This window comes from Anolis sagrei, chromosome 2 (genome assembly GCF_037176765.1).
Source record: "Anolis sagrei isolate rAnoSag1 chromosome 2, rAnoSag1.mat, whole genome shotgun sequence".
Taxonomy (NCBI): domain Eukaryota; kingdom Metazoa; phylum Chordata; class Lepidosauria; order Squamata; family Dactyloidae; genus Anolis; species Anolis sagrei.
Window position 1 is genome coordinate 159,631,725 of NC_090022.1, and position 25,825 is coordinate 159,657,549.

The 25,825-nt window shown below is 43.7% G+C and overlaps 1 protein-coding gene and 3 non-coding genes across 4 annotated transcripts; 3 read left to right on the forward strand and 1 right to left on the reverse strand.

Annotated features, from left to right (window-relative positions):
* The first annotated feature begins 3,531 nt into the window (after positions 1–3,531).
* On the forward strand, positions 3,532–3,695 carry LOC132769502 (U1 spliceosomal RNA). Its single transcript, XR_009630856.2, has one exon. It is a non-coding gene; the product is annotated as a U1 spliceosomal RNA (small nuclear RNA).
* A 3,414-nt stretch (positions 3,696–7,109) lies between these two features.
* Positions 7,110–7,273, forward strand: LOC137096471 (U1 spliceosomal RNA). The gene has a single exon (XR_010909478.1). It is a non-coding gene; the product is annotated as a U1 spliceosomal RNA (small nuclear RNA).
* Positions 7,274–10,257: 2,984 nt separating this feature from the next.
* LOC137096472 (U1 spliceosomal RNA) lies at positions 10,258–10,421 on the forward strand. The gene has a single exon (XR_010909479.1). It is a non-coding gene; the product is annotated as a U1 spliceosomal RNA (small nuclear RNA).
* Positions 10,422–14,142: 3,721 nt separating this feature from the next.
* Positions 14,143–24,621, reverse strand: CLPP (caseinolytic mitochondrial matrix peptidase proteolytic subunit). The gene is made up of 7 exons (XM_060763640.2): positions 24,548–24,621; positions 21,955–22,056; positions 19,336–19,407; positions 17,957–18,053; positions 16,780–16,967; positions 16,503–16,608; positions 14,143–14,618 (listed from the first exon to the last, which is right to left on the reverse strand). The coding sequence occupies exons 1-7, from the start codon at positions 24,563–24,565 to the stop codon at positions 14,449–14,451; spliced, it is 753 nt and encodes a 250-aa protein (XP_060619623.1). The 5' UTR covers positions 24,566–24,621; the 3' UTR covers positions 14,143–14,448.
* Between the last annotated feature and the right edge of the window lie 1,204 nt (positions 24,622–25,825).

Below are 25,825 nucleotides of genomic sequence, written 5' to 3' on the forward strand. Positions count from 1 at the left end.
CCTAGTGATTCCAGCCATGAAAGCCTTCGACAATAGTAGTGACGTCTGTTGGAACTAGGAAAAGGGGTTTATATATCTGTGGAAAGACCAGGGTGGGGCAAAGAACTCTTGTCTGCTGGAGCTAGGTGTCAGTGTTTCAACTGACCAACTTGATTAGCATTGCCTGGAGCAGTCTTTTGTTGAGAGGTGATTAGATGTCCCTGATTGTTTTCTCTCTGCTGTTTTGCTGTTATTTTTTAGATAGCCAGATTGTGTTCATTTTCATGGTTTCCTCCTTTCTGTTGAAATTGTCCACATGCTTGTGGATTTCAATGGCTTCTCTGTGTAGGCTGACATGGTGGTTGTGAGAGTGGTCCAGCATTTCTGTGTTCTCAAATAATATGCTATGTCCAGGTTGGTTCATTAGATGCTCTGCTATGGCTGATTTCTCTGGCTGAAGTAGTCTGCAGTGCCTTTCATGTTCCTTGATTCATGTTCAAGCAATGCTGCATTTGGTGGTCCCTATGTAGACTTGTCCACAGCTGCATGGTATACGGTAGACTCCTGCAGAGGTGAGAGGATCCCTCTTGTCCTTTGCTGAAGGTAGCATTTGTTGGATTTTCTTGGTGGGTCTGTAGATTGTTTGTATGTTGTGTTTCCTCATCAGCTTCCCTATGCGGCCAGTGGTTCCCTTGATGTATGGCAAGAACACTTTTCCTCTGGGTGGATCTTTGTCTTGACTCTCGTGGCTTGTTCTCGGTCTTGCAGTTCTTCTGATGTCTGAGGTGGAGTCTCCATTGGCCTGGAGAGCCCAGTTGAGGTGGTTCAGTTCATCTTGGAGGAGGTGGGGTTCGCAGATTCTTTTGTAGATTCTTGGTTTATGTGAGTTACTCACAAGTACACTAGAATGTCTGTATTAAATGGGTTGAGCCTTAGTGGGTGGATAAAAGTGATTATGGGAAAACCTATTGTGCTATTTAACCCCAGGAGACTGAAAGCCAAAACTAAGGTCATAACATTTGATATAGAACTCCAATATGCTGATGACAACGTCGTCTGTGTGCATTCAGAAGACCTACAAGTCACTCTAAACCAGTGGTTCTCAACCTTTCTAATGCCGCGACCCCTCACGTTGTAGTGACCCCCAACCATAACATTTTCATTGTAATTTTGCTACTGTTATGAATTGTAATGTAAATATCTGATATGCAGGGTGTATTTTCAAATCCCAAATACCCAATATGCCCAAATTTGAATATTGGTAGGGTTGGGGGATTGATTTTGTCATTTGGGAGCTGTAGTGGCTGGGATTTAAAGTTCACCTAAAATCAAAGAGCATTCTGAATACCACCAATGATGAAATTGAACCGAACTTGGCACACAGAACTTCCTTGACCAAGAGAAAATACTGGGAGGATCTGGTGGACATTGACCTTGAATTTTTGGAGTTGTAGTTCACTGTGGACTCAAAGCAATGATGGATCTGGACCAAACTTGGCACGAATACTCAATATGCTGAAATGTGAACACTGGGGGAGTTTGAGAAAAATAGACCTTAACATTTGGGAGTTGTAGTTGCTGGGATTTATAGTTTACCTACAATGAAATAACATTCTGAACCCGGCCAACGATAGAATTGGACCAAACTTCCCACACAGAACCCATGGCCAACAGAAAATACTGTTTTCTGATGGTCTTTGGTGACCTCTCTGACACCCCCTCACGACCCCCACAGGAGTTCTGACCCCCAGGTTGAGAAACACTGCTCTAAACTCTTTCACAGAAGTATTCGAGAAGCCGGGTTGTTGTAGGTATTTGGGGGCTATATGGCTGTGTTCTAGAAGCATTCTCTCCTGACGTTTTGCCTGCATCTATGGCAAGCATCCACAGAGGTAGTGAGGTCTGTTGGAACTATGAAAATGGGTTTATATATCTGCGGAAAGACCAGGGTGGGGCAAAGGACTCTTGTCTGCTGGAGCTAGGGGTGAATGTTTCAACTGACCAACTTGATTAGCATTGTCTGGAGCAATCTTTTGTTGAGAGGTGATTAGATGTCCCAGATTATTTTCCCTCTGCTGTTTTGATTTTAGAGTTTTTAATACTGGTAGCCAGATTTTGTTCATTTTCATGGTTTTCTCCTTTTTGTTGAAATTGTCCACCTGCTTGTGTATTTCAATGGCTTCTCTGTGTAGTCTGACATGGTGGTTGTGAGAGTGGTCCAGCATTTCTGTGTTCTCAAATAAAATGCTGTGTCCAGGTTGGTTCATCAGGTGCTCTGCTATGGCTGACTTCTCTGGCTGAAGTAGTCTGCAGTGCTTTTCTTTGATTCTTTGTTTCGTGTTTGGGCAATGCTGCATTTGGTGGTCCCTATGTAGACTTGGGAGCCCCCGGTGGCGCAGTGGGTGAAAGCACTGAGCTGCTGAGCTTGTTGATCGAAAGGTCGCAGGTTCGATTCCGGGGAGCGGCGTGAGCTTCCGCTGTCAGCCCTAGCTTCTGCCAACCTAGCAGTTCGAAAACATGCAAATGTGAGTAGATCAATAGGTACTGCTCCGGCGGGAAGGTAACGGCACTCCATGCAGTCATGCCAGCCACATGACCTTGGAGGTGTCTACGGACAACGCTGGCTCTTCGGCTTAGAAATGGAGATGAGCACCACACCCCAGAGTCAGACACGACTGGACTTAATGTCAGGGGACTACCTTTATCTATATAGACTTGTCCAGAAATCCCAGCCAGTTTAGCAGCTGTTTGGATTTCTGGGAGTTGAAGGCCAAAAACATCTGGGGACCCCAGGTTGAGAACCAGTGCTACACTTGGAGGACCATCATCCTTGGACTATGAGGGATCGCTTAAGTAAAGTAACAGAAGACCTACAATTCACTTCTGACCATGGTGGGAGCAAACACTAGTTGCAGATCAAAGTGTTATGAGTGCAATTCACCTGGAAGACCTGTTGCTGTCTATGAGGCGGCAAAAGGCAGAGTTCCCCCATGGTTTGTCTCTGTTTTGGGCCAGACTTCAATTTATAATGAGTGGAAGCATCATTACAGTCTTGGTCCAGGATTGGGCCTCAGAAAAACAAACCAATCTTGTTTTGTTTTGTTTCTAAAGGCAAGCATGGAAATAGATGTAGTATATTTGGTGTAGCTGCTTCATCAACCCCTGTTTCTAAGTATCTGGTAGGGAGGATGAGGAGGGTAAATCAATGACTCTGCAGAGATGGAAGGGGAGGAAATGTCTGCGCTCCGCCTCCCTTCTGTCTTGCAGCGCCAATGGGATGCCTGGCTGCTGCATGGGTGCTTGCAGTCTCTGAAGAAAGGAAGCAACCAGGCGGGGGCATGCAAATGTGCACACACCAAAGCATGGCAGGAGTAAAAATGGGGTGCAGATCAAGCATTATGTGGCACCCTAAAACACACTCCTGAAAATTCAGGCAGTCATAGATGCAATTCTGTCCAATGAAGTTGAGGGCGAGTGCTGCAGGGGGAGGCTGCTGTGCCCTAAAAGATATTGCAGATGAGAGTCGAGGAGGGGAGGGTGCTGCTCCAACTCATACTTACCTGGCAGGGGAGACACCATGATCACGAAGGTGGTTTTCCCAGGGTGAGGCTCATCCATTGCACTCCGGGTGTGCTGACCCCTGCGATTTCCCCAAATGCGGGAAACTCGACTGCATAATTTGTGGTAGTGGGGGACTGCGTTCGCGCTTTCCCCTGATCAAGCTGGTCCAAAGATAGAAAAATAATATGCTCAAACTCTTCTCAGCTTTGGTTTCTCTTACTCCTTAAATTCCACATAAACACTGTTTTCACATCATTGTCAGAGATTCAGACTCTAGGAGACTAGGGTTTTGATTCCCCATTTGGCCATGCAAAACCACTTGTGTGATCATCTTATGCTACCTTAATTTTAACAGAAATCTACTGCAGTGTTTCTCAACCTTGGGGGGGGGGGGGGGTTGGGGTTGGGACCCTGGGGGGAGGGGGTCACGAATGGGAGGGATAACCAAAGACCATCAGAAAACACAGTATTTTTAGGTTCTTGTGGGTTTTTTCGGGCTATAGAGCCATGTTCTAGAGGCATTTCTCCTGACGTTTCGCCTGCATCTATGGCAAGCATCCTCACTGAGGATGCTTGCCATAGATGCAGGCGAAACGTCAGGAGAAATGCCTCTAGAACATGGCTCTATAGCCCGAAAAAACCCACAAGAACCTAGTGATTCCAGCCATGAAAGCCTTCGACAACACAGTATTTTTATTTATTCTGTTGGTCATTGAGGTTCTGTGTAGGGAGTTTGACACAGTTCTATCATTGATGGGGTTCAGAATGCTCTTTGATTGTAGGTAAACTACAAATCCCAGTAACAACAACTCCCAAATGTCAAGATCTATTTTCCCCAAGCTCCACCAGTGTTCAGATTTGGGCATAAGTTCGGTCCAGATCCATTATTGTTTCACGGTGCTCTCTGGATGTAGGTGAACTACAACTCCAAAACTCAAGGTCAATGCCCACCTAACACTTCCAGTATTTTCTGTTGGTCCTGGGAGTTTTGTATGCCAAGTTTGGTTCAATTCCATTGTTGATGGAGTTCAGAATGCTTTTAATTGTAGGTTAACTATAAATCCCAGCAACTACAACTCCCAAACGACAAAATTAATCTCCCTCAACCCCACCAGTATTCAAATTTGGGCGTGCCGGGTATCTGTGAAAAATTTGGTCCAGCGAATGAAAATACATCCTGCTTATCAGATATTTACATTACAATTCATAACAGTAGCAAAATTACAGTTACGAAGTAGCAACAGAAATAATTTTATGGTTGGGGGTCACCACAACATGAGGAACAAACTGTATTAGGTTGAGGACCACTGATCTACTGGGTTATCTAGGGGAAGCCCCACTCTCCTAGCCTCAGAGGGACACACACACACACACATGCCCCTGGGCAAATCTTTCCATGGAAGCCCCATGATAGCTTTCTCTAGAGTCACCGTAAGTGTGACCTGATTAAGGACTGGAATAAGTGCCTCCTTCATTCCCAGGTCGAAGGACTGGAAGGAATGCTGAGAAAGGGCAAAATCTCTGTGTGGCGTGAGGGGATGACTTGGTGGAGTTCCACTCCCCTTCTGTCTTTCACCACCAGTTGAACACCTAGTGAGATGGACCCAAACAACTGGCATAGAAAGGAAGGAGCAAGACACGGGCATGCGAATACTGTATATTCACTTCTAAGCATGTTAGGAGCAAACACCAGTTGCAGATCAAAGTTTTAGGAGTACAATTCACCTGGCAGACTTCTTGCGGTCTACAAGTGGGGCAGATTTCCCCCATGTTTTTTCTCTGCTTTGGGCCAGACTTCAGTTTCTAATGGGTAGAAGCAGCATTAAAGCCTTGGTCCAAGATTGGGCTACAGAAAAACAAACCAATGTTGTTGTTTATTTAAAAAAAAAACAAGCATGGAAGCGGATGTGATATATTTGGTGTAGCCACTTCAGCAAATCCCTGTTTCCAAGTATCTGGGAGGGAGGATGAAGAGGGAAAATCAATGACTGCAGAGATGGAAGGGGAGGAAATGTCTGAGCTCCGCCTCTCTTCAGTCTCGCAGCGCCAATGGGATGCCTGGCTGCTGCATGGAGATGCCCGGATGATTTGATGTTTTTTATCATCCTTGTGGAAGGCTTCTCTCATGTCCCCGCATGAGGAGCTGGAGCTGATAGAGGGAGCTCATCCGCCTGTCCCCGGATTCGAACCTGCGACCTTTCGGTCTTCACTTCTGCCGGCACAGGGCTTTAACCCACTACGCCACCGAGGGCTCTATGTAATGGCAGTTAAAGTTATGTCAAACTGCATTAATTCTACAGTGTAGATCAGTGGTTCTCAACTTTCCTAACGCTGCGACCCCTTAATACAGGTCCTCATGTTGTGGTGACCCCCAACCATAACGTTATTTTCGTTGCTACTTCATAACTGTAATTTTGCTACTGTTATGAATTGTCATGTAAATATCCGATATGCAGGATGTATTTTCAGTCTCTGGACCAAATTTGGCACAAATACCCGATACACCCAAAATTTGAATACTGGTGGGGTTGGGGGTGATTGATTTTGTCATTTGGTAATGCTGGAGTTGCTGGGATTTATAGTTCACCTTAAATCAAAGAGCCTTCTGAACTCCATCAATGATGGAATTGAATCAAACATGGCACACAGAATCCCATGACCAAGAGAAAATACTGGGAAGGTCTGGTGGACACTGACCTTGAGTTTTTGGAGTTGTAGTTCACCTACATCCAGAGAACACTGTGGACTCAAGCAATGATGGATCTGGATCAAACTTGGCACAAATCCTCAATATGCCCAAATGTGAACACTGGTAGAGTTTGGAGAAAATAGACCTTGCCATTTGGGAGTTGCAGTTGTTGGGATTTATAGTTCACCCACAATGAAATAGTATTCTCAACCCCACCGATGATAGAATTGGACCAAACTTCCCACACAGAACCCCAATGACCAACAGAGAATACTATGTTTTCTGATGGTCTTTGGCGACCCCTCTGACACCCCCTCACGACCCCCACAGGGGTCCCGACCCCCAGGTTGAGAAACACTGGTGTAGATGCAGCCACACACAGCAAAGTTCCTAGGGTCTGCTTTGGCCAAGGTTGGGCTATGGAAGAGCAAATGCAAACCTGATGATTATGATGATTTTGAAGGGCAAATGTGGCAGAAAATGCAGCTAAAGCAAAAAGCTACTACATTTAGTGTAGTTGCTTCAGCACTCATGTTTCTGAGTAGCTGGGAGGGAGGGAAATCAGTGTTTCCAGAAATGTGGGAGGGGAGGAAACGCCTTTGCTCTGCCTCCACGCTGTCTTACTGCACCAATGGAAGCCAGGAAAGGGAGCAACCAGGCGTGAGCATGGAAATGTGTGCACATCAAGGCATGACGGGAGTAAAAATGAGGTGCAGATCAAGCATTGTATGGCACCCTAAAACACAGTCCTGAAAATTCAGGCAGTAATAGATGCGGTTCTGTCCAATGAAGCTCAGGGGAAGTGCTGCAAAGGGAGGCCACTGTGCCCTAAAAGATTGTACAGATGAGGGTCGAGGAGGGGAGGGTGCTGCTCCAACTCATACTTACCTGGCAGGGGAGACACCATGATCACGAAGGTGGTTTTCCCAGGGTGAGGCTCATCCATTGCACTCCGGGTGTGCTGACCCCTGCGATTTCCCCAAATGCGGGAAACTCGACTGCATAATTTGTGGTAGTGGGGGACTGCGTTCGCGCTTTCCCCTGATCATACTGGTACAAAGATAGAAAAGGAATATGCTCAAACCCTTTACTAGTTTTCTTTATCAGTTCAACATGAGAGAAACCTCCTACAATGATGGTGTCATTTCACTCTGTCCATCTTAGAATTTACATACATAATCTTAGTATCCAAAACAAAACACCATCTCAGAGGAATATATTAGACAGTTTGTATTTTTATTTAGTTCTTGTAGCATATCTACTATATCAATTAAAATATCAAATATGGAAAGCAAGAATTTTTATTTTTTAAACTTTTTATCAAACCAGATATATTTATCATGTCAGAAGCAAATTGGGAATATAGTTAGAATTTATTTTAAAAATCACATACAATATTTAAAAGTTGGTATTATGCTAGATTTCCTTTCACTAGAAGCTGGTCTTCTGCCAACCTAGCAGTTCAAAAACATGCAAATGTGAGTAGATCAATAGGTACCGCTCTGGTGGGAAGGTAAGGGTGCTCCATGCAGTCATGCAGGCCACATGACCATGGAGATGTCTACGGACAACGCCGGGTCTTCGGCTTAGAAATGGAGATGAGCACCACACCCCAGAGTCGGACACAACTAGACTTAATGTCAAAGGGAAACCTTTACCTAGAAGCTGGCCACATGGAGTGCCTCTGGTGTTGTTGTAAGAATGCCCTCCATTGTGCATGTGGCAGGGCGCAGATTGCATTGGAGTCAGTGGTCTGTGGTTTTCTTTTCTCCGCACCCGTATAACGTGGACTCCACTTTGTAGCCTCATTTCTTAAGGTTGATTCTGCATCTCATGGTACCAGAGCACATTCTGCTCAGTGCCTTCCAAGCCAGTCAATCCTCTCTGTGCCCAGGAGGGAGATTCTCATGCAGTATCAGCCACTGACTGAGGTTCCAGGTTTTAACCTGCCAATTTTGGATTCTTGCTTGCTGAGGTGTTCCTGAGAGTAGCGAGTATCTCTGTCGATCTTAGGAAACTGTTTCTTGATTTAAGCCGTTGGCATGCTGGCTGATATCCGAAAAGAGGATGGATCAAACCATATGATAAACAGAATGTTTGGGGAAGATTGTCTGGCATTCCAGTTAAAATTCTTTCCAGTGGAGTAGGCTGCAGAGATGAAACCAAGGTGTAACACTGGGGTTGACAATGGACTCGAGATATTGTTGGGTCTTCACTCCAGTAGACCTAGCTATCATAGCCATAAACACTATTTCCTTTCTATCACGTACTGAATGCTGGAAGCTGTAGTTAGATAATAAGAGATCACTATCAGGCCCTGGCTGAGAACTATTTGTATCTGGGCTCTGCTAGCTCATGTCAGCCCAATTACCATCAGTGGCCACACTACCAACCCACACAACTCATTGAACTCCAGTTGGTTTCTGTAAATTCAGGTTGGATATTTGTTAGATTTTATGTCATCATATAATTTTTGTCTGGCTATAAATGTTAAATTTATTGATGTTAGGTTTTATATTGTTTTCATATGTGGGTTTTTTCTGGTATTTTATGTCGGTATCTGTTTTATGAAAGCATTGAATGTTTGCTGTTGCATGTTGGAATCCATCTAGGGCAGAATACAAATAAAAGTTTATATTATTATTATTATTATTATTATTATTATTATTATTATTATTATTTTGTGTGGGATAAAAAGGGAGTGGGGGATTTTTGGAGAGGGTGATACATTGGAAACAAGAATTGATGCTGAAACGGCTTTGGGTTTATGGTTGGTGTAACTAGTTGATTTAAAACTATTTTGTTTACATATAGCAATGTTCAATGCTGTGAAATCCATTGTTACTGTTTCTCTGAGCCGTCAATTTCTGAAAGGTTTTCCAATGGGGAACCAAACATCGAAACATCCAAGCCCCTTGACAGATTGTATCTTTGAGTCTCCTTTGTGGAGAGAAAAAGTGGGGTATAAATAAATATAACAGTAAGGTAAAGGTTTCCCCTTGACATTAAGTCTAGTTGTGGATGACTCTGGAGGTTGGTGCTCATCTCCATTTCTAAGCCAAAGAGCGGGCGTTGTCCATAGATGCCTCCAAGGTCATGTGGCCGGCATGACTGCATGGAGCACTGTCACCTTCCCGCAAAGGTGGTACTTACTGATCTAATCACATTTGCATGTTTTCGAATTGCTAAGTTGACAGAAGCTGGGGCCAACAGCGGGAGCTCACCTTGCTCTCCATGTTTTGAACCACTGACCTTCCGGTCAGCAGGTTCAGCATCTCAGCGGAATAACAACAACAACAACACTTTATTTATATTCCGTGTTGGACTGGGAAAGAGAAGGATCTGGAGGAGAGGAGATGGATGCAGAAAAATCGGTTCCTTGTCTTTGGGGTCAAGAGAGCCTTGATCAAAGCAGGGCTAAAACAAACATGCGAAATACGCCGTTTTCTTTGGAAGGTAAAGGTAAAGGTAGTCCCCTGACATTAAGTCCAGTCATGTCTGACTCTGGCATGTGGTGCTGATCTCCATTTCTAAGCCGTAGAGCCAGCGTTGTCCGTAGACACCTCCAAGGTCATGTGGCCGGCATGACTGCATGGAAGAGGTGAGTAAATCAGAGAATACAGCGAATGTACAAAGCATCTTGAGTTGATGCAGCTGCCACAGCCATTGCCTCTAGACCTCTGTGGCGGATTACAGGCCAAGGGATAGAATCTTCCTGAGTCCCGCCTCCCTTTTGTCTTGCAGCACCAATGGGAAACCAGAATGGATGGATGCTTCCAGATTGACACAGGAAAGGAGAAATCAGATGCAGGTATGCAAATACTCACACACAAGGGCATGACGGGAGTAAAACTCGGGTGCAGATTAGGGATTGTATGACACCCCAAGACACAAATCTTCAGAGTGGGACAAGCCAGAAATGCCGTTCTGTCCAGTGAAGCTCAGGGCAAGTTCTGCAAAGGGAGGCCGCTGTGCCCTAAAAGATTGTGCAGATGAGAGTCGAGGAGGGGAGGGTGCTGCTCCAACTCATACTTACCTGGCAGGGGAGACACCATGATCACGAAGGTGGTTTTCCCAGGGTGAGGCTCATCCATTGCACTCCGGGTGTGCTGACCCCTGCGATTTCCCCAAATGCGGGAAACTCGACTGCATAATTTGTGGTAGTGGGGGACTGCGTTCGCGCTTTCCCCTGATCATACTGGTCTAAAGATAGACAATAAATACTATACTCCATTACTGTTTTTCCCTGTCACCTTGCTGTACAAGGCTTGGGCTGCTGTTATTTTGGGTGGTATGTCTATGTTTCACCCACATCTATGGCAGGCATCTTCAGAGGTCGCTTCTAGAGTGAGCGCTAGAAATAATATCATACAAAAGCTGACTGGCACAACTGGCTAAAAGTGGGCGCTAGAAATAATATTATACGAAAGCTGACTGGCACAACCTGGGGATCACAACCAGACACAGTGAAGGCATCTGCCCTTGCGCTATGCTACTCTGCTGCTACTGAGTATGCATGCCCAGTGTGGAACACATCTCCCCACGCTGAAACAGTGGATGTGGCTCTTAATGAGACATGCAGCATTATCACGGGGTTATTTATTTATCGAGTCATCAGCAACCAGTCAATTATATTACATTTCTAATAGAACAAAACAAACAAACAGACAAAATGCAAAAATACAAAATACAGAATACAAAATTTGTGAGTTTGGTAGTTGATTAAATGTCCTTTGACCAGTATCTGGCCACTTGGAGTGCTTCTGGTGTTGCTGCAAGAAGGTCCTCCCTTGTGCATGTGGTAGGGTTCAGGTTGCATTGCAGCAGGTGGTCAGTGGTTTGCTCCTCTCCGCACTCGCATATGAGGATTCCACTGTGTAGCCCCATTTCTGAAGGTTGGCTCTGCATCTCGTGGTGCCAGAGCGCAGTCTGTTCTGCGCCTTCCAAGTCGCCCAGTTTTCTGTGTGCCCAGGGGGGAGTCTCTCATTTGGTTATTAGCCATTGCTTGCGGTTCTGGGTTTGAGCCTGCCACTTTTGGATTCTCGCTTGCTGAGGTGTTCCAGCGAGTGTCTCTGTAGATCTTAGAAAACTATTTCTAGATTTAAGTTGTTGACGTGCTGGCTGATACCCAAACAGGGGATGAGCTGGAGAAGTCTCTGCCTTGGTCCTTTCACTTATTGGCTGCTACTTCCCGGCGGATGTCAGGTGGTGCAATACCGGCTAAGCAGTGTAATTTCTCCAGTGGTGTAGGGCGCAGACACCCCGTGATAATGCGGCATGTCTCATTAAGAGCCACATCCACTGTTTTAGTGTGGAGAGATGTGTTCCACACTGGGCATGCATACTCAGCAGCAGAGTAACACAGCGCAAGGGCAGAGATGTCTTCACTGTGTCTGGTTGTGATCCCCAGGTTGTGCCATTACTGCTCAAGCAGGGAGCTTTGAGATGGTAGAACAGAAGCTTTCCGAAGCTCTAGGTGCTCTTACTGCCTATTACAGGGAAAACCAGCTGATCCCCAACCCATCCAAAACACAGACATGTGCCTTTCATCTCAAGAACAGAGAAGCATCCCGAGCTCTGAAGATCACCTGAGAAGGAACCCCACTGGAGCATTGCAGCACACCCAAATACCTGGGAGTCACTCTGGACCGTGCTCTTACCTACAAGAAGCACTGCCTGAACATCAAGCAAAAAGTGGGCGCTAGAAACAATATCATCACGGGGTGTCTGCACCCTACACCACTGGAAAAATTACACTGTCTAGCCGGTATTGCACCACCTGACATCCGCCGGAAAGTAGCAATCAATAGTGAAAGGACCAAGGCAGTGACATCTCCGGCCCACCCCGTTTGGGTATCAGCCAGCACATCATTAACTTAAATCAAGAAATAGTTTTCTAAGATCTACAGAGACACTCGCTGGAACACCTCAGCAAGCGAGAGTCTAAAAGTGGCAGGCTCAAACCCAGAACCTCAATCAATGGCTGACACCAAATGAGAGACTCCCTCCTGGGCACACGGAAGTCTGTGCGACTTGGAAGACGCTGAACAGACTGCGTTCTGGCACCACGAGATGCAGAGCCAACCTTAAGAAATGGGGCTACAAAGTGGAATCCACGACATGCGAGTGTGGAGAAGAGCAAACCACTGACCACCTGCTGCAATGCAATCTGAGTCCTGCCACATGCACAATGGAGGACCTTCTTGCAGCAACACCACAGGCACTCCAAGTGGCCAGATACTGGTGAAAGGACCTTTAATAAAATACCAAGTCTGCAAACTTTGTGTTTTGTTTGTCTGTTTTTTAATGCAATACAACTGTTTTGGTTCGCTCCTGACATGATAAATAAATAAATTCTCAGAGGTTGTGTCAGAAGTGGAGTGGGCAGATCAAAAGACAACCTGGCAAAATGTCACTTCCTAGAATAACCCTCCACCTTGTTCGACTGTGGAGCAGAGCAAACAATTCCGCATCTGAATGCTTGTCCACAATGTCCTGCCTCATATACAGAGGAAGAATTGTTTAAAGCTACAGACAATACAGTTGCTGTTGCCCGTTTTTTTTATTTAACTGCTTGTGTTCCCTCTATTATCAGTTTTATATGTATTTATACAATGCTTTTGACATGAAATAAAAATAAAAGCTTATTGAATTTTCCCCCCAAAAATACCCATGGACCATTTGGGACCAGAGCCAGCAAGGTGTGGTAGTTTGAATACTGGACTGTGACTCAGGAGAAAAGGATTCAGATTCATGCTTGGCCATGAAAATCCGCCAGGTGACCTTGGGCAGGCCATACTCTCCCATATCTGCATAGACACAAGAAGACTATAATAAATACATTGTGGCTTTTGGGTATGTAAGGGTTGTGTAGGGCACATCTTCCACATAAGGTTTATCCAAAGTTTCTATAAAGCAGTTAGTTGTTGAAACTGTTATTATGCATAGTTGCATAAACATTTGAATGGTTGCATAAATATTTGATGGCATAAAATAGACATAATAATCCATTTGTTATTAACCCGGTGGTACAGCAGGTTAAACTGCTGAGCGTGCAGACCAAAAGGCTGAGGTTCAAATCCGGAGCACAGGGTGAGCTCCCGCTGTTAGTCCCAGCTTCTGCCAATGTAGCTGTTCAAAAACATGCAAATGTGAGTGGATCAATAGGTACTGCTTCGGCGGGAAGGTAACAGTGCTCCATGCAGTCATGCCGACCACATTACCTTGTAGGCATCTATGGACAATGCCGACTCTTTGGCTTAGAAATTGAGATTAGCACCACCGCCCAGATTTAGACACGACTAGACTTAATGTCAAGGGAAAACCTTTACCTTTTCTTCTTAATCCATTTGTCTTACAGGGATAGATTTATGCAACATGCAAATCTACAAGGGGGAAAATTGCTTTTGCCTACTCTGGAACACGCAACATATAATTGTCCTTCTTTAGGGGTCCCTTTCAAATCTATGATATATCTGTGTGTGTGTGTATCATATCTATCTATCTATATCTATGGCTGGATGGCTCTTTGTCAGGACGGCTTTGATTACGTTTTCTTGCCCTGGTGAAGGGAGTTGGACTGGGTGGCCTTAAGTATTTTCTGTTGGTCATGGGGATTCTGTGTGGGAAGTTTGGCCCAATTCTGTCATTGGGGGGTTCAGAACATTATTTGGTTGTAGGTGAACTATAAATCCCAGTAATTACAACTCCCAAATGTCAAGGTCTATTTCCCCCAAACTCCATCTGTGTTCATATTTGGGCATATGGAATATACGTGCCAAGTTTGGTCCAAATCCATCATAGTTTGAGTTTTGAAAACACTATGGTACATTTTGCAGAATCAGCCAGGGCAGTTGTCTGAACCTCAGGATCTCTAGCAACAGTCTTTTGGGAAAGAAAGTGAAGGGAAAAAATGCCTACAACACTGGAGTCAAAGTTTAATTTCGAACCATTACTCTACAATGCTGTAACAGTAAGAAGGGGGGAGGAACCTTTCTTTGCTACAGGCAGAATCAGATCTTGAAGAGCAAAAGGCAGAGAGACCCGCTATTGAATCAGAGCTGGCCAACTATCAGCCTTAAGAAGTGGTCTGCTAAGACTTGTGTCCCCAGGTAATTCCAAGATCTGGCTAAAGAGTGAGGGAAAGGTTCATTTTGGGTGATTTCCACTGTGATAATAATTCCCCAAACAACAAGGATTTGGAGGATGCAACTCTCCTCTCAGGGCTCAGCTGAGGATGAGGGAGGGCTGGCTGTTGGTGGAGTCTCCTTCTGGACCAGTTCTGGCTCATCTTCTCCATCATGTGGAGGATGGACAAGCACCTTGTCTAAAATGCCAAATTCCTGGGCTTCCACTGGGCTCATGTAGCGATCTCTCTCCATGGCTGCCTCTGTGAAGACACAAAATGGAAGAAAATAGAGCTAGACAGACCATCACACATCAATTTTCTTCTGGCACAGAACATTAATAGTTGACAACAAATTGCAGGTCAAGCATCCTTTAATCTAGAATTCTGAGTTCAGAAATACTCCAAAATTGTTCACACGGGTGGGTAAGACAGTGACACGTTAACTTTCTGAAGATTCAATGTACACACGCATTGTTTAATGTGCAAAATTATTAAAATACTAGCGGTCCCCTGCCACGCGTTGCTGTGGCCCTGATCTGGTGATCTGGAAAATAAAGTAATGAGAAAGTGTTGGTTTCTAATATATGTAATTTCTGTATGCTTGTAATTCTTTGTCAGTGTTATGTGGAGACTGTATGGTTTGCCTACTCTGGAACATGCAACATATAACTGTACTTCTTTAGGGGTCCCTTTCAAATCTTTGATACTGCATCTATCATATACATATATGTGTGTGTGTGAATGGCTGGATGACCCTTTCTTGCCCTGGTGAAGGGAATTGGACTGGATGGCATTTCTCAACCTGGGGTTTGGGACCCCGGGGGGGGGGGGGGTGTGTGAGGGGGGGTGTCAGAAGGGTCGCCGAAGACCACCAAATAACACATATTTTTCAAAATCCAACTATCACAGGGACAGAAAGGGAGGTGAAATCTTCTGCATAGGGGCACACGAAGCAAATACACCACAGGGGTATTAATCCTTTCTTATGCTATCCAAAGCTCTCTCTCTAAATATAAATGTAATGTTCGTTTGTGGGATTAACAGAACTCAAAAACCACTGGATGAATTGGCACCAAATTTGGACAGCATACACCTAACAACCCAATGTATGTCCTTCACTCAAAAAAATTTGATTTTGTCATTTGGGAGTTGTAGTTGCTGGGATTTATAGTTAACATACAATCAAAGAGCATTCTGAACTCCACCAATTATGGAATTGAACCAAACGTGGCATATAGGACTTCCATGACCAACAGAAAACACTAGAAGGGTTTGATGGGCATTGACCTTGAGTTTGGGAGTTGTAGTTCACCTACATACAGAGAGTACTGTGGACTCAAACAATGATGGATCCTGGACCAAACTTGGCACAAATATTCCATATGCCCAAATATGAACACAGATGGAGTGTGGGGGAAATAGACCTTTATATTTGGGATTTGTAGGTACTGGGATTTATAGTTCATCTACAATCAAAGAGCATTCTGGACCCCACAAATGACAGAACTGGGGCAAACTTCCCACACAGAACCCCCATGACCAACAGAAAATACTTAAGGCCATCCAGTTGAACTCTCTTCACCAGGACAAGTAAATGTAATCAAAACCCTCCTGACAAAGAGCCATCCAGCCATAGATATAGATAGATAGATAGATAGATAGATAGATAGATAGATAGATATGATTCACACACAGATATCGTATCCTAGATTTGAAAGGGACCCCTAAAGAAGGGCAATGATATGTTGCATATTCCAGAGTAGGCAAACCAGACACTCTCCACATCAACACTGACAAAAAAACAAGAACTACTGTTTACCCACAAGCATAAAGAAATTACATATATTAGAAACCAACACTTTCTCATTACTTTATTTTCCAGATCACCAGACTGGGCCACAGCAACACGTGGCAGGTGATAGCTAGTGTGTGTATATATATATGGCTGGAGTTGAACTTTAAAAATGTACCTGTTTTGACTTACATACAAATTCAACTTAAGAACAAACCTACAGAACCTATCATATTTGTAACTTGCCTGTACAGTGGCTTGGTCTCCCTCTCCTTCAGTATGCCATCATTACACAATATTTGATGGGGGAAAAACCCACCTACCCCACCAACACTGGCTTGCACACTCCTTACCAATCACTTCCAGATTCTGCTTCGTGTGTTTGGCATAGATGCCATTGATCTGTTTCTTTAGCTTGAGGATTTCCTCCGCCTGGATGGCAATGTCTGTTGCCTGACCCTGGGACAGGAAAGCAAGGAAAAGTTATCTTGACCAATCATTGGAGCATTTGATCCACCAGGGTCCACTGGGAAGTCAGAGGAGTACAGGCCTTTCCCCCGTTTCCCACAATACCGTTTCCAATCAGGACTCTATGCTGGCTAGATGATATTACACCTTTAACTGGCTTACCCGTGCCCCACCGGAGGGCTGGTGGATCATGATGCGGGAGTTGGGCAAGGAGTGGCGCATGCCTGGTGAACCTGCAGCAAGAAGCAGGGAGCCCATGCTGGCCGCCTGTCCCACGCACCATGTGCAAATGGGGTTCAGGATATACTGCATGGTATCATAAATCGCCAGACCAGACGTCACTGTACCACCTGTGTAAAATAATAATAATAATAATAATAATAATAATAATAATAATAATAATTCAGCACACCGGGTGCAGTGCTTAAAGACTTTAGACTGCACTTAATAATAACAACAACAACAACAACAACAACAACAACAACAAGCCAGTCAAGGTGGTCCCAGTGGTGATCGGCACACTTGGTGCAGTGCCTAAAGACCTTGGACTGCACTTAGTAACAACATCAACCACAACAACAACAACAAGCCAGTCAAGGTGGTCCCAGTGGTGATCGGCACACGGTGCAGTGCCTAAAGACCTTGGCCTGCACTTAAACACAACTGGCGCTGACAAAATTACCATCTGCCAGCTGCAAACGGCCACCTTACTGGGATTTGTACGCATTATTCGTCAATACATCACAGAGTCCTAGACACCTGGGAAGTTTCCAACGTGTGATCCAATACAACAGCCAGCATAGTCATCTTGTTTGCTGTGTACTCATCTTGTGTTTCTAATAATAATAATAATAATAATAATAATAATAATAATAATAATAATAAATTATTATTGATGTTGCCATACCAGGTGACAGTCAAATTGATGAAAAGCAACAGGAAAAACTCAGCCTTTATCAGGACCTCAAAATCAAACTGCAAAGGCTCTGGCATAAACCAGTACAGGTGGTCCCAGTGGTCATCGGCACACTGGGTGCCGTGCCAAAAGATTTCAGCTGGCATTTGGAAACAATAAACATTGACAAAATTATGATCTGTCAACTGCAAAAGGCCACCTTACTTGGATCTGCGCGCATCATTCGAAAATACATCACACAGTACTAGACACTTGGGAAGTGTTCGACTTATGATTTTGTGATATGAAATCGAGCATATAGATCTCGTTTGCTGTGACATACTGTGTGTTTTTGTCAGTAATAATAATAATAATAATAATAATAATGGAGAGGGGAAAACCTCCAAAGATTCCCGCAGACACTTGCTGCTTTCAACCACTTACCTGGGCTGTTTATGTACATGTGGATGGGCTTCTTGTTGCTTTCCGATTGCAGGAAGAGCAGCTGTGCAATGACCAAGCTCGCCACACCATCATCAATCTATAAACAGTAAACACAAGGGAATTCATGATCAGCCCAGAGGGATTCCTTGTGGTAGAAAACAAATTTTGTTTTTGAGGCTTCCAAACTGCAGCCAAGGCTTTGAAAGCAAAGCACACACTTTACTAAGATGCAAGGGATTTAATTCAGATAAAATATAGGCAATTCTTGAAATGAACTGTCTAAATCAGAAGAAGGGACAGCTTGTTTCTAGGTGTTGCTGACATGCAGTCACTACTTTCTATGCCGGATAGGGCTGATAGGAACTGCAGTCTAGGGATATCTAGAAGGCTACATGCTTTCCAAGGGGCTGCGGTGGTATAGCGGGTTAAACCGCTAAGCTGCAGAACTTGCTGACCGGAAAGTCAGCAGTTGGAATCCAAGGAGTAGGGTGAGCTCCTGCTGTTAGCCCGTTTCTGCCAACCTAGCAGTTCGAAAACATGCAAATGCGAGTAGATCAATAGGTTCCGCTTCTGCAGGAAGGTAACGGCGTTCCATGCAGTCATGCTGGCCACATGACTTTGGAGGTGTCTACGGACCAGCTCTTTGGCTTAGAAATGGAGATGAGCACCACACCCCAGAGTCAGACTCAACTAGACTTAATGGGAAGGGGAAACGTTTACATTTACCTTTACATGCAGAAGCACAATGTTGAATTATTTAATAATAATAGAAAAAATAAAATTATTACTATAATATTATTTTAAAAGGCCTTTATACTTTGCATTCGTTTTAGTAAACATCTTATGCATGAAAAGAATTAAGATTTCAGCCGATACAATATTAAAGGATTAATTAAAATTTTGGCCAGTACAGTAATCCATATTATGCAATATATAAAAATTACGCAAAGGTAATCTGCATTTTTTCATACTTTGCATATTTTTTTGATTGCAGGTTTATTTTGATATGTTTCAATGTTTTAACCTTTTGAAAATGTTTCAGCTAAAGCTGTATTACAGACGATACCTCCCCTGAGATCTTCAGGTACATGTAGTTGTGTGACTTCATCATTTCCGACATAGAGTAACCCTATCACAGAATGCTTAAATAATGTATACAGTTCATGCCATGAGGGAAACTGTGCTGGGCATTGAATGTCTGACTTTGCAATACAAGAAGCCTTACATTGTCACTCTTCTGGCTACTAACATTTCTGCATATCCTTTTGACCACACAGTTCTCATGTTTCTTATTTTTAAGAACAGGCAAGAAACCTGTTTTTAAAAATAACCTTTACCCAAGTTGGATTAGGTCTGTACGGAGAAAGTTATAGACTTACCGGGCCCATCACACAGACAATGCGCTCTCTCAGAAGTCGAGAGTAGATGTCATACGCTCGCTCCCCACGGCCCTGAAAGAGACATTGGGTCAACATCAGTGCCCTCAAGCCTGAAATTTGGTCTCATTTTCCTCCAGAGAGGACCCACAGATCTTCTGCATAGGAAACAAGCTTGCTGGAATTTAACTTGGAGGCCGGGGTTTGTGATTTCCAAATTTTGGCCCTCTGGGTGTTTTAAATTTCAGTTCCCAGAAGCCAGCTTGACCAACAGTCAGGAATTCTGGGTGCCGAAGTCCAAAACATCTGGGAAACACTGGCTTAGAATCACAAATGCATCAATATAGCTGCTTTGAGTCTCCTTCGGCAGAGAAAAAAGGAGTATAAGTAAAATTAATAATAATAATAATAACAACAACAACAATGTAAATAATGATGATGATGATGATGATAATGATAATAATATGCAGACTGTGCAAGGAAGCTGATGAAACCATGGATCATATCCTCAGCTGTTGCAAGAAAATCGCACAGATGGACTACAAACAGAGGCACAACTCTGGCCCAAATGATTCACTGGAACTTATGTCACAAGTACCACCTGCCAGCAGTAAAGAATTGGTGGGATCATAAACCCGCGAAGGTTGTGGAAAATGAACACGCAAAAATACTGTGAGACTTTCGAATCCAGACTGACAGAGTTTTGGAACACAATACACCAGACATCACGATTGTGGAAAATAAAAAAGTTTGGATCATTGATGTCGCCATACCAGGTGACAACCGCTTTGAGGAAAAACAACAGGAAAAACTCAGGCTTTATCAGGACCTCAAAATCAAATCGCATATGCTCTAGAACAAACCAGTACAGGTGGTCCCAGTGGTCATTGACACACTGAGTGCCGTTCCAAAAGATCTCAGCCAGCATTTGGAAGTAATAAACATTGACAAAATCATGATCTGTCAACTGCAAAAGGCCACCTTACTTGGATCTGCGCATATCATTCGAAAATACATCACACAGTCCTAGACTCTTGGGAAGTGTTCGACTTGTGATTTTGTGATACGAAATCCAGCATACAGATCTCATTTGCTGTGACATACTGTGTTTTTGTTTCAGTAAAATAACAACAACAACAACAACATTGTAAAGAATGAATGTTCAGGATGCATGTAGAAGGGCAGAAGAAACAGGCCTGAAGAAAAACCAACATGGAGTTCTCGCAAGGCATGATATGGGACGAATTTGGCAGCCTAAGCGAGAAGGCAGCAAGGCATACCTGAAGGACAATGAATAGTGAGGTATGCGGTCAAGAACGTAAGGAGGATAAGGAGTGTGCAGGAGGTACCCCGTAAGTCATGAGGTCTGGAATGTGAATATCTTGAACTTTGGGAAGAACAAGAACTTGGAAGAGCTTGAAAAGGACAGAACAACCTGATTATTAAAAATAAGAAAAATGGGTTTTGGCCTATAAATGCAGGGGACCCCCAACAACATACACGCTTCCTGACCCGTGGCAACGGGAACATCCACACCTTCTCAGAGGAAAGCTGATCATCTTCGTCTGGAGAAGGCCTGCATATGCCTGAGTATGTGTGAATGTGTGTGTGTACGAGAGCTCTCCTTGATGTGATTCTGATATGATTCTGTGATGATTGTATTTCAATAAATGTTACATAAATAGTGTCAAAGCCAAATTTGGTCTCTAAAGTGTCTCATTGGTCTAAACTGCCTTACTATCCTTGAACACTCTGCAAAAAGAACAGGAACCTCTTTGGGTTCATAACACACTTAATGATTTTTTTCATCTCCCTAACTGCATAGTGTTTATTGATATTGTTTCCTGCTTATTGGTTTTGGCCACTTCTTCTCTATTCCACTGTCTCTTAATCCAAATTTGTCCATCCTTCGATTTGCAGTTTCTCCATTTCCCCTCCACGTTTGAACACACACATCCTCTCATCATGAAATGAAATCCTTAGTACCTGTAAGGTACATACAAAGGACACTTGCTTGTTTTTCTTTTTACAAGGAATAATAATAATAATAATAATAATAATCTTTATTTATACCCCACCATCATCTCCCCAACGGGGACTCGGGGTGGCTTACATGAGGCCAAGCCCAATCAACAAATTCCAGCAAAATAAAACCAAAAACACATGCAATAAACAACATCATAATTACATAAAACATATGAATACGTTAACAATATAAGATTATACATAAATAAACACAGTCACAGTGATAATGGGCGGCTACATGTGCGAGAAAAACTGATTAAAAACTGATTTTAAAAAGCCTTCCTTGTTTTCTTTGCCAGATGCAGTGTGGGAATTGGTGAGGTGGGGCAGGTTGTTGCTCACCTTCTGCTTGCTAATATTCATATTAACTTACGGGATTCACTACTATCCCACAACGGGGACAGGGCAAAACTGACCCCACCAAACCTGCTGAATGTGTCCTTTTTTTCCTATAACTTCAAGCAGGTATTTGACTATCTAGGTAGGTAGATTGGTTGCTTTCCTTCCTTCCTTCCTTCCTTCCTTCCTTCCTTCCTTCCTTCCTTCCCAAACAAGTGTTTCTATCCTTGCCAACACATCCTAGCATGCTGCGCCTACCGTCTGTTCCACCACAATGGGGATAAGAGGGATGTGGCTCCTGGAAGACTGGTGGAGGCACCGAGAAACAGAGAGGACGTGGCATCCTAGCCGCAAGGGGTGCTGCAGAGAGAGAAAGAAGAATGGGTGGAAGACCTGGTTACTGGTTACTCTTGCCATTATTTATGTGTAAACTGCTTTGAGTCCCCCCAGGGGTGAGAAAGGTGGTATATAAAAACTGTAAATAATAATAATAATAATAATAATAATAATAATAATAATAATAATAATAAAAGGGATCACATTTCAAGTCAGGTCCCACAGTTCAAGAAACAGTGATCTAGGGCAAGGGAAGGGATCTTCTATCCTTCAGAGGCTGTTGGACTGCAACTCCCATCAAGTCTACTAACAATGAAGGATGTTGGAAGATGCAGGTCACAAACGTCTTGAAGGAGCCGGCTTTATTTTCCATAAGATAGGATGGCAACCTTGTTTTTTTCCCCTCAAAAGAGGCAGAAGGAGACTAATCATGCAGGGACACTTTTGCACTATACAATTATAGTGCTGTGACTGCATTTAAGTGTATCCACATTCTGTGCTTGGGATTTGCAGTTTGTGGGAGGGAGTTAAAATTCATAGAATCACAGAGTTGGAAGAGACCTCATGGGTCATCCAATCCAACCCTCTGCCAAGAAGCAGGAAAATCACATTCAAAGCACCCCCGACAGATGGCCATCCAGCCTCTGTTTAAAAGCCTCCAAAGGGGCAGAGAGTTCCACTGTTGAACAGCTCTCACAGTCAGGAGGTTCTTCCTAAGGTTGAGGTGGAATCGCCTTTCCTGTACTTTGAAGCCGTTGTTCCATATCCTAGTCTCCAGCTAGAGAGCTCCACTAATGCCTCTGATCAAACTAGAAATCCCAGGACTACACAGTATGAAGCTATGGCACTTATATGGACTTATAGTAATATAGGTTGGACACCCCTTATTCAAAATGCTTGTGACCAAAAATGCTTTGGACCCTGGAATATCTGTATTTCCACAGAAGCTGGAGATGGGACCCAAAAATAAATACAACATTCATTTATGTTTCCATATATAACTTATACACAATAGCCTGAAGGTAATTTTATACATAATATTTTTGAAACATGGGCACACTTGAAAAGCAAAGGCACCACTATCTAAGCCACTCACATGGGGCATTGGAGCCCCCGGTGGTGTAGTGGGTTGAACCCCTGTGCTGGCAGGACTGAAGACCGACAAGTCACAGGTTCAAATCTGGGGAGAGCACGGATGAGCTCCCTCTATCAGCTCTAGCTCCTCATGCGGGGACATGAGAGAAATCTCCCACAAGGATGTTAAAACATCACAACATCCGGGCATCCCCTGGGCAATGTCCTTGCAGATGGCCAATTTTCTCACACCAGAAGCGACTTGCAGTTTCTCAAGTCACTTCTGACACGACCAAAAACAAACAAACAAAACAACAAAACATGGGGCATTTTGGTAATTCCTAATAGGGAGGCTCCACCTGTAATGACTTAGGAAGTCAACTCTACGAGCATCAACAGTGACAGCATAAAATGAGATTCCACCTGAAATTTTTTTGCAGACGGCCAATTCTCTCACACCAGAAGTGACTTGCAGTTTCTCAAGTCACTCCTGACATGACCAAAACAACAACAACAAAACAAAAAACATGGGGCATTTTGGGAATTCCTAATAGGGCGGCTCTACCTGTAGTGATGTAGTCTGACTGGGCAGGAAGCCAACTCTACCAGCATCAACCGTGACAGCATAAAATGAGATTCCACCTGAAATTTAGGAAGAATTTCCTGACTGAAAGAGCTGTTCAACAGTGTAACTCTCTGCCTGGGAGTGTGGTGGAAGCTTTTCAACAGAGGCTGGATGGTCATCTGTCGGGGGTGCTTTGCTTGTGCTTTTCCTACATGGAAGAAAGGGGCTGGACTGGATGGCCCTTGGAGCTCTCTGCGAAGTCTAGGATTCCATGAAACCTCATAGGAAGAGGCGAAAGAATATTTATTATTATTTATTGTTTATTGATGACATTTCTATGCCGCCCTTCTCACCCCGAAGGGGACTCAGAGCGGCTTACAAGTAAAAAGTAAATACAATATATTATATTATGTTCATAGCACAATAATGAAGTCTATGGCAATGGGAAGCATTGTTTACATTCAACATTTATATCTGAGCCATCAAAGGCATGTCACAGTCTGCTGCTGGGAGATTAAAGTGTGAGGCCCCCTTCTACGCTGCCATATACAATCCTGATTATATGCTTTGAACTGGATTATAGTATCAAATAATCCAGTTCAAAGCAGATCATGTGGATTACCTGCTTCGATAATCCGAATTAGAAGGGGCCTGGGTTTGGGAGGTCTGTTTTCACCAGATTCCCTTTGACACACTTCCCTAGAGTAGCCTGATATGGTTTCTCATAACCACAGCTCCATACCATTGAGGCAGGAGTTAAAGCGGGATCAAACTGCATCAACTCTACAGTATAGATGACCCTCCAGACTTTGTAGGGTGCCAATCCCTCTCCTCCCCCTTTTTCCAATCCCATTCCCACGTGTTTTGCCTCCTCACCGCTATCCTTTGCAGCATCTTGCCCCGGAAGCTCCTGCAGGCCGCCTTCACACGTGCTTTGCCAGAGTCCCACGAGTCACATGATAGCAGGACAGCAACCAATAGCCATGCAGAGAGGCCGCAGGGTGCGGTGGGAAATGTAGTCCAGAGACCTACACGCTTTTGTTTTGTATGTAACTGCTTAATCTAGTCTCAGACACACTTTATTTATCTCTTGAATTCCGCCCAAGGTCTTCAGCCTCCTCTGCCAAAGAGTGCTCGTACCTCACCTAAATACAACTCCCAGGGCTCCATAATATTGATCCAGCGGTGTCAAACCGCTTTAATTCCCCAGTGTAGATGCACCCGAATCAAAATGAGGATCACACTAAACAAGCATAGCATTAGGACTCTACATGGCAAAATCAGATGGAGTCCTGGGATTTGCGGTTTAGAGAGGCTGGATTTACACTGCCTTATAATCCAGATTATTAAATCAAATAATCCATGCTATTTAAACTGGATTATATAGGCCCCATCTACACTACAATATAAAACCCAGATTATCTGCTTTGAACCGGATTATATGGCAGTGTAGACTAATATAATCCAATTCAAAGCAGATAATCTGGATTTTATATCACAGTGTAGAAGGGGCCTCAATATCCACCACCATATGTGAGGCCCCTTCTACACTGCCATATAAAACCCAGATTATCTACTTTGAACCAGATTATATGGCAGTGTAGACTAATATAATCCACTTTAAATCAAATAATCTGGATTTTATATGGCTGTGTAGATGAGGCCTAAATTTACACGACCATGTAATCTACTTCAAAGCAGATAATCTGGATTTTATATGGCAGTGTAAAGGGGGCCTCAATACCCACCACCATATGTGAGGCTCCTTCTAGACTGCCATATAAAATCCAGATTATCTGCTTTGAACCAGATTATATGGCAGTGTAGACTAATATAATCCAGTTCAAATCAAATAATCTGGATTTTATATGGCAGTGTAGAAGGGGCCTCAATATCCACCACCATATGTGAGGCCCCGTCTACACTACGATATAAAACCCAGATTATCTGCTTTGAACCGGATTATATGGCAGTGTAGACTAATATAATCCAGTTCAAATCGAATAATCTGGATTTTATATGGCAGTGTAGAAGGGGCATCAATATCCACCACCATATGTGAGGCCCCTTCTACACTGCCATATAAAACCTAGATTATCTGCTTTGAACCGGATTATATGGCAGTGTAGACTAATATAATCCAGTTCAAATCAA

What these genes read in the sequence shown, in the direction of transcription:
- CLPP (XM_060763640.2), bottom strand. An exon ending in CCATTGTGGTGGAACAGACG is followed by an intron (nt 19,408 to 21,954) that starts GTAGGCGCAGCA and finishes TGTCTCTTTCAG; the next exon opens with GGCCGTGGGGAGCGAGCGTA. An exon ending in CATGTACATAAACAGCCCAG is followed by an intron (nt 16,968 to 17,956) that starts GTAAGTGGTTGA and finishes TATTTTACACAG; the next exon opens with GTGGTACAGTGACGTCTGGT.